Source organism: Lotus japonicus, chromosome 3 (assembly GCF_012489685.1).
Source record: "Lotus japonicus ecotype B-129 chromosome 3, LjGifu_v1.2".
Classification (NCBI taxonomy): Eukaryota; Viridiplantae; Streptophyta; class Magnoliopsida; order Fabales; family Fabaceae; genus Lotus; species Lotus japonicus.
Window position 1 is genome coordinate 77,785,177 of NC_080043.1, and position 8,717 is coordinate 77,793,893.

The 8,717-nt window shown below is 35.5% G+C and overlaps 1 protein-coding gene across 2 annotated transcripts; it reads right to left on the reverse strand.

Annotated features, from left to right (window-relative positions):
• Positions 1-2,062: 2,062 nt before the first annotated feature.
• LOC130746120 (uncharacterized) lies at positions 2,063-8,147 on the reverse strand. Of its 2 annotated transcripts, none has more exons than XM_057598650.1 (7): positions 7,029-8,147; positions 6,393-6,588; positions 5,885-5,952; positions 4,191-5,778; positions 3,954-4,084; positions 3,572-3,755; positions 2,063-3,351 (listed from the first exon to the last, which is right to left on the reverse strand). In XM_057598650.1, the coding sequence occupies exons 2-7, from the start codon at positions 6,541-6,543 to the stop codon at positions 2,705-2,707; spliced, it is 2,769 nt and encodes a 922-aa protein (XP_057454633.1). In that variant the 5' UTR covers positions 6,544-6,588; positions 7,029-8,147; the 3' UTR covers positions 2,063-2,704. The 2 variants fall into 2 exon arrangements, with proteins under 2 accessions (XP_057454633.1, XP_057454632.1); XM_057598649.1 differs by having other exon boundaries at positions 6,393-6,664.
• Positions 8,148-8,717: the final 570 nt, after the last annotated feature.

Below are 8,717 nucleotides of genomic sequence, written 5' to 3' on the forward strand. Positions count from 1 at the left end.
ACAAATTGAACTTAAAACCTCTTCAATTGTTTGATCTTATCAACTTAGTCATATAGTAATCAAAAAGTTAGGAGTGCGTTTAGACCTTCAAATAGTAGTGCTTAAGAGAAATTATATGAAAAGTTTGAGAAATTTATTCATCTGATAAAAGAAGCACATACAAAGAATAATAAGATCCAATTCTGAAAGGAAGTACATCAGAAGAAATGATCGACTCTAACTTTAAAGTGGTGTCGTGTCATTTATTCTGACAAAATCAATGTCAAAAGAAGCTAGCATAGCCATTAAAAGAAGCGAAAATTTGAATTAGGTAAACACAATCTTGGACAATAGAAGTCAAATGGGAAAACTAGACCTTATGATTCATTCAGACATGAGGATCAGCATGTAACTTATCTCAAATAAGACAATATCCAAAGCCAATTGCAATACTCAACGCAATGAAAGTGCCCTAGCCGCAACTGCGTTCAAGGAGCCCATCTGCTGGAAGGATGCCGCTGCCAAAACTAGGCAATGAAGTCTTTAATCACCATTCCAAAGCCAGCTATAATAGCACATTTGCAAGAAGCTTCGGATAAAAAAGATGACGATCAAGACAAAGAAGAGCCCCCATGAAGGTTGCAATGCCATAGACCTTCTCTATAAAGCAAAGTTCACACTAAGTTATGATTGCATATAACTTAAAACTCATCATATAGTGTTTCTGTTTAGAAAGTGAAGCGAAAATGAGTTAATATGGTAAACATATTAACTTACAGCTTTTTATTATATTCTTATTACTTTTATTAGCCTCATGACTATCGATCGTGTGATACAGGTTGACATCAGGAGAAAAAAATTAAAACAAGAGAATTTTGTGCATCTAATTTCAAAACCTCTAAAATCTTAGAGTTTTAAAATTAGTGGGATGAAATCCACATGTACAAAAATTGAAACTAAACTAAAAGATGATATATTTTATTGAAATAAAAAATGTTTAAAGTAAATGTAAGTTATTAGTTAGTCATTAAAATATCTCAGTAAAATTACCTTGGATTTAAACATAATTTATAGTTAGAAAAATTCATTGCTAAATTTCTTGTTTAAACTATAGTATTTTTTGACGTGATTTAAAAAATTAGTTATAATTGTGTGATTTAAAGAATTAGTTATAATCGTATAACGCACGATGTTGAGTCACTTTTTTAATTTACTCTTGGAGTCCATGGATCCCTCCTCTTAAATATAATACTCGTGCGTTATACGATTATAATTAATTCTTTAAATCACACAATTAATGTAATACATCATTTCTTTTTTTCAAATCAATGCTTTTAATTTTTTAAATTATACACGATAAAAGTAATTTTACTTTATTAACTTTTTAATTGTGCAAGATACAAATATGAGTAACCTTGAAGCCAATATTGAAAATTGCCACAAATTTTTTTGAACAAAGTAATTCACAAGCAATTGGTGACAAGTTTGAACCACAAAAACAGGGCTAAAACGTGTACCCCAAAGGCTTGGAAATTCTTTATGGTAGGCACTAGGCAGTAGGAGCATCTACATGTTTAGATGACCAACCAATTTAGCTACAATGTTTTGCAAGCACCAATGTGCAACTCAATAATTACATCTACTTTTGCATTGGAGCTGCAGCTACACACCAAACTTGTTGTTCCCTTCTTGATTCTTAGCCCAAATTGGTGTCCATTTTACTGGTAAGAGGCCAGATCTCTTTTGTATCCACTTAGTGTTTTTTTTATAAATGGATGACATGGTCCTTGACATATGGAATTTGACATTCTCTAGCATGGTGAGTATTATCCTACATACATATCTCCCTATTTTTATTTGAACATCTTACAATGTTGTTGCATATTGTGTCAAGTTCGGTGAAGCCACTGAATTTGTCCATGTCCAAAGATTTAGGTATGAACTTGTTGAAATACCATCATCCCTTCAAAGTTCAAAGTTACATAAAAGAGTAAGAAGCAAGAAAAATTATTCTCATGATCCTTATAGTACTAATGTCATGAGTTTCATATCCTTTCTTTAATCTTTTCCTTCGAAACTTCAATGAATGGAAACTTCAAATCACACTTCATTATTTCCAAACTTGTACATACAATAGATTGACAGAAACAAAAAAATATTATACAAAGAAGTTACGATGATGATGATATCAAACAAAATCATATCACACCAGCTAATATAATCAGCATATCAAACTCTACAAAATCTACAACTAAATACCGTTGGCCCTTACAGGATTAAGTGAAGAACACACATAATAAAAGTGTTACTTTGTCACTGTAAACAAGACAAGCACTGCTTGTGGTTTGTACTTTAGAGAGAAGCAGTTGCAGCGCTTCCTATTTACTTCTTGTGACTTGTGTTGTGTTCCCTTATTTGAGTATCTTCATTCACCATGAAACTATGTAATATTGTAAAGTCAAGCATGACCAAGAGAAATGCTACCAAGCATGCTTTACAGAAAAGTCTATCACAACTTTCCCAGTATTCTTTACTTCCCTTCATCCTCTCACAAAGGAATTTAACAGGTGATATGAACAAAACGTAGTGCATGTTTGGAAACCCTTTCACAACTGAGTATGAAGTCAGAATCAGTTCTCAGGAGAAGATTCTATGAGTAGCTTCCGGGTGCCACAATTGATTCTGAATAAAAGCTGATCCAAACATGCTAATGGTCAGTTGTCTTTTACATATTGGTGCTGCTCTTGTTGTCATTAAACTCAAATTGAAGCTGAGAACATTCACTTCCGTCACTTTTGCTTACACAGCTCAGTACTGCATCTTCCATCAAGTCATCAAGAATGTCATCGCCCATTTCGAAACCGACTGTTTCAGCTTCGAATCGAAGGTCCATCCATGCTCCAGTTTTTTCCATGTCTTTCCTAACAATTTTGTCCAAGGTGTGTGGTGGGGGCAAGGGAAGGAGAAGCCAGCACACTCCTTCCCAGACCTTGAGATTGACTCTTTTCATATTTGGAGTTGGTCTTATGCCAGGACTGACAAATGATACGCAAGGTGAGGCCCCGAAGTAATGGCAACAAACCTCCGTGAGAATGTCGTTGATACAGTCATATAGGAGCTTCGGATCACGGCAAACTTGGTTTGGTAAAGACTCTACCTGATCAAACAATGAAGGATCTAGTATCTTATCTGAGGAAAGACATTTCATCAACAACTGGTCTCTAGTCAATCCAGAGGCTTGCATGACGGCTTTAATGTAGTCATATATCAACTCATTTTCTTCAAAACAATATTTTGCTCTATCTGTTTGATTCACAGGTGAAGAATCTTGTTCTTCAAATTGGATATGTAGTGGCGGTACTGGTACTTCAACTGAAAAAATGAATGAATGTGATAGCACATTAAAAATAATATGATAAACAAATATGTTCAAAGCTAGTCCTAGAGAAATTTCAGCAACTTTAAGTTATCTGCATTTAGTATACATTATACTGTTAGAGGCGGTTGAACCATTGGAATCAAGTTAGCAAGGATCTAGTTTTTGAAAAATTGCCAGGTATGCCCTTCATGACTTTAGTGCAGGAATGCTTACCAGTTTGAAATCTGGAGCACCCAGGTTTGACATCATCCTCTAAGAATGGGGTATCAAGAACAGAAACAGGACTGGGCCGTCCAGATACGTCCGCAACACATTCTAGCTCTTTAATTTTCTTTGTGATGGAAGAGTGGGATGGGGATGACTGTGGAGACAATGGTTGGTTTTCTTCTGTTACATCCTGCAGAGAGAACAAATGATAGATCAGATAAAATTTTACAGACATAAGGGGTCACTCCTCCAAAGAAAAGATCATAAAACTACAGCATTAAACAAATCGTAACGAGTCCTTATTTTGACAATATGTTTGGCAAAATACTCCACGATCACCAATATATTGATTTATGTAAAATATATATAATGCAGACAGAGATGGTACCTGCTTCAAACATTTAGAACATCTTGCACTATCGGGAACTTCTGACTCATCATAGTTTTGCTCCTCCTTTAGTGCACTGTTTCCAACTGGTTCTGAGGAAGATTCCAAAACGTTTATCTCTTTTACAGATTCTGCATCACCAGCACATAAATTAAGAAAAGGATGAGTACTAGAATATATGAGAAAACACAAACCAAAGTTTACCATCACTTAAAATATATTTTTTGGACATGATACCTTCAGCAACAATCTCATCTCTAACATGACAATAATTCTCCTCTTTATCAACATGACTAAGCTCATCTGAGAAATTCGACTCTGACTTAATTTCTTGTACTTTATTACTAGAGCTTTCATCACAAATACTTGCCAGATTCTCTGCATTGCCTGTTTCTTGATCCATACCACCACCAAAGGTTGCTTGCTCGGGAGACAAATTATCCTTACTCACCTCCCTAATTTTATCTGAAGTAGAAAATCTTGTCTGTGCAGTCACAAAATGTTGCTCCCAATCCCTTCCAGGACTGCCAAAGGGAGAAAAGTTATACTCAGGAAGAGATAGTATTCTCCCAAGGCTTTTGGAACTCTGCCTACTTGACAAGTCTATGCTCTTATCTCCATTACCTACCATCTCATACAGATGTTTCTTAGCCTCTATGTATAAGTTAGAAGCCCCTTGTTTAGGGTAAAAACCCTTTTCATTTTCTACAATCAGTTCAGAATCTTTATTTGCAACAGTCTTGTCTCCTTTCATAACACCGGTCGTAGGTCTAGAAATTTTTTCAATGAAGAAATGATCTTTATTAGGAGATCTCATTCCAACACTGTTTTTAGCCATGGATTTGGTCCTAAGCCCCTTGTTTGAGACCCCTTCAAGGTTTCCATGTCTTTCCTTTCCCATAGCATGCTTTAATTTCTTTTTTATCTCAGAAAGAGAAAAATGTGAACTACCTTTCACCGAAGGACCGTCATATTCGACAGTATCATGAGAATCCAGGGATGAGGAAAGGTGGTTTCCAGGCTTCAGAACAACAATTCTATTTGGAAAGTCAGTATTCCCATTTTCATTTGTTGAACTTTTTGATTGAGACTTTACTTTTTTCCTGAAAAAATTATGCTTCTTATGGTTGACGATGTCCCTAGTTTGCTCCAGATTTCCATGATCTTGTTCAGAAAAGTTGGAACCAGCAAGACAACTACATTCTTTGTCATTTTCCCCCTGAGAATTCCCAAACTCTTGAATACATTTCAATATAAGTGTATTTAACAATTCCTTATCTGAACTTATGAGCTGAAGTGCTTCCATTAGTTCATGGGAGCAAAGGAATTTTCTAGCTTCTGCCACATCTTTGCCGTTATTTATCATCTGATTCACAAGTTCAATAATTGCAGCTCTAGCATTGTTTTCAGAAATATCATGCATGTGGTTTGATTCCGAATGAACTTCTACTCCTCTATTGTTGCCATGCACCATGGAGCAAACACCTTCTAGATGACAGAACTCTTCAATTATCTTTTCCAGATCAAGATTATCTTTAGATTGCTTCCTTGAATGCTGACGATTTGAGATTTGAGATTTCAAGGTTTCATCCAAATTTGAATCTCTGGTGATATCACGGTCTTTCTCAAAAGATTTCTTATTTCTTTTGGAATCTAACTTGAGGAAGACTTCACGCCTTAACCTGGACTCCTTTGATTCTACTTGAGCCTTATCTTTTTCCTTCATTGCATTTTGGTCAATGAACATCTCTTCTTCAATGAGTTTCTTCACACTTGGCTTGGTAGAAGCAGCTCTCACTGTCGGTCTTTTACTCTGTCCACTGTCCTGTAACAATCATGATATAGTAATATCAATAAATGCAATGTCCTTTTGAGTTTTGTAAACTTTCATTTTTAAATTTCAAATTTATTAGTTTCAAAAGCAGACTTACAGAACAGCCTTGACCATCTTCATCCATATTGCTCAACATCTCAAACTTGTTCTTAGAATGTACAACACCTGTAAGAACAGAATATGAAATTGAATAATTAAATATCAATTCATTTCTATGAATCCATTGTCTTAGAATTCGGGTCAGGCTTAACTCTACCCCCAAATGCTAGCTTAAAGGTCAGGATTACCCTTCCATTTATAAAGACTTAATTGGCTATATCTTTAGTCAATGTGAGACCTTAACACAGTGCAGCTTCCCCCACAAGTCTTTTTCCAAAACCGTTATAGACAGAGAAGTCATATTTTGATGAAAGATTTGAACTCGGAAAACATCACAGAAAATTGCTTGACATGCAAATACAAGTCACTGCACAATTGCTCAGTGTATACTCATTTTGTTATTAGTTTATTTAGCATATAGAAAGTCCTGGTGTATTTAGAGATACACGGACATGGCCATAGTTGTCAATTTTGTACAAATCAAAGATGTTAAACGCAGTTCTTACCAACAGCATGCTTGCTGCTTCTTCTCTTGTCTGCAATCAGCTTCCGAGTGGGGTGACCGTGGCGAAAATCAAACATACTAATAAAACCCCACATACAGCCTGCTTTATCTTTCTCATACCGGATTTGGCGTCTTTGGGACTTCTTTGCCATGGTGATTGGACACGGTTCCGTTCTATCTTTCCTCTTTTCCTTTCCCTAAGGATGGAAATATAGCCTTGGCGTTATTTTTCCTATAGCCCTCTAAAACATTTCAGTGGTAAGATTGCAAAACCTGATAGATTAACAAACATATGAAGCAATTAAATGCAGTTTAAAGCCAACAAAACACCTATCATTACTTCCCAAAATCATAATGGTTTATGCATAATGCACCTACCCTAACAACTTCTTAAATGATGCAGAAGATATATGCACATCAAATTAATCTCTTTATGCTAGTACATTCATTAAATCAAGGCCTAGTTCATGATGAGAAGATTTAAACTTAAGTTACACAGTGAACCATCATAGGAAAATGAGATTTAGTGGTTACCAAATTAAGAAATGTAATGAGAACTGAACAGTTGGGTAGATTATGCATTGAAATTAAGCAAGGCAAAAACTAGATAGTCACATGAAAATGAGATTGCCTGAACCTGAATTGAGAATCTCCTATTCTGAGCCTTTTCCACTCAACTTGGTGAATGAATTAAAGGCAAAGATGCAGATTGATTAGTCCACTGATGAAGCATCTAGGAATACCAATTTCACTCCCCCAAGTTGCAAATTCTAGCTTCCTTTGGAGGAGAAGGTATCAATGCCTTGCTGTTTCTACAGGGCTTAACTATCTGAATCATGAAGCTCCACAGAGAAAAAGCTGAAATTACCAGTTATCTGCGCTTCTCTAAAAGGAAAAGGTCGATTTATGATTGACAACAAGTCACAGAATCACAGCTCATTTGATTCCCCTTTCTTCCGGCATAAGAAAAAATAGTCAATGATCAAACGTGACAAAAAAGCTTCATTATAATTAAACCAAAATTCCTATCCCAAAACAGTCAAATCACTCAAATCCAAATTCCAAAATCACCAATTCAAGCAGAACTCCATTACTTCTGGAACAGACAACCAAATCCATGAGTGCAATTCTGCAAAAATGAAGCATTCATCTCCTTCAACAGTTCATCCACTGAAACAACACAGCACATGAAGAGTCCCCACTAAATTCTTCTCCACCACTAACCAAAAACTCTCACACATAATTCTCTCTGAAGTTACACTCTTTAACCAAATATGAATCACATGAACCATGAAAAATTAAAAATTTGAGATTCTCTCTACCTCTCAGACACTCAAAAGAATGAAACACCACATTCTTTCTGTTCTGAAGAATGTTGCAGAAAATTTCACCCACCCCAGAAGAAAAAATCAAAACTTTCTCAACTGGGTATCTCTATGACAGCAAAAAGAAGAAGAAAATGGTAATCTAGGACCGACCCATGATTTTCAAGGCATAATTATGAAATGGGCAACCATTGAATAGTGAGAAAAAGTGGAGAGAGAGAGAGTTGATGGTGAAGGAAAGTTGAGAAGGAAAGTGAAAGTGGAGGAGAGCTTTACAATGTTGTTGGGTACATGACAGTTGAGGATAGCTAGACAGTGGGGTCCGCAGCACAATGTGTCGATTTCTTCCTTCCTATGTTGCAGTTTTTCAAAGTTCAAGAAACCATCATCGAAGTCACCACCACCAAAAAAACAAAGAGAGAATGGAATCTGATTCAATGGGGAAGAAGATTGACGTGTACGCCACCTTTATACTACAACTGATTAAGGTCATATACATGTAATGATGTAATCATATCACGCCATGTCCACGCAGGTATAATATGTTAGGTTTGTGAGCATCTTATAATTAAAATCACATTCACATGGGACAAATATTTCAACTATGTGAATCTAATGTCAAAATGGACCATGGTAAAGTTTGGGTTAAATAAAACTTCTTGATTCAAGCATTGAAATCATGATAATATATACTCCCTTCGCTCCTTTTTATAAGAAAAACTTGGCCAAATCACACAAATTAAGGAAACATATATTTTTTATAAAATAAACTACAATGCTTAATTTCAATGATGTTTTTTCCTTTTTACAAGAACAATCACACACTAATTACCATAAATGTTGACCATGCCTATTGGGGTGCTTGCAATTTTCCTCCAAATTTTTGCATTGAGAATATGTCTTTTTGCATTGGAATTGATTATTTGACTTAATTTTATAAAAGTGTTTCTTGGGCCCGTGTTTCTTATAAAAAGTACCAAAAAAAATTGCCAAAGGGTTTC

Bases quoted from the DNA above. Each gene is read 5' to 3' on its own strand.
- LOC130746120 (XM_057598650.1), bottom strand. From the start codon at position 6,543: ATGGCAAAGAAGTCCCAAAGACGCCAAATCCGGTATGAGAAAGATAAA. The intron at 4,085-4,190 runs GTATCATGTCCA...CTGGTGATGCAG, and splicing joins AGATGAGATTGTTGCTGAAG to AATCTGTAAAAGAGATAAAC. The intron at 3,352-3,571 runs GTAAGCATTCCT...TCATTTTTTCAG, and splicing joins GTGCTCCAGATTTCAAACTG to TTGAAGTACCAGTACCGCCA.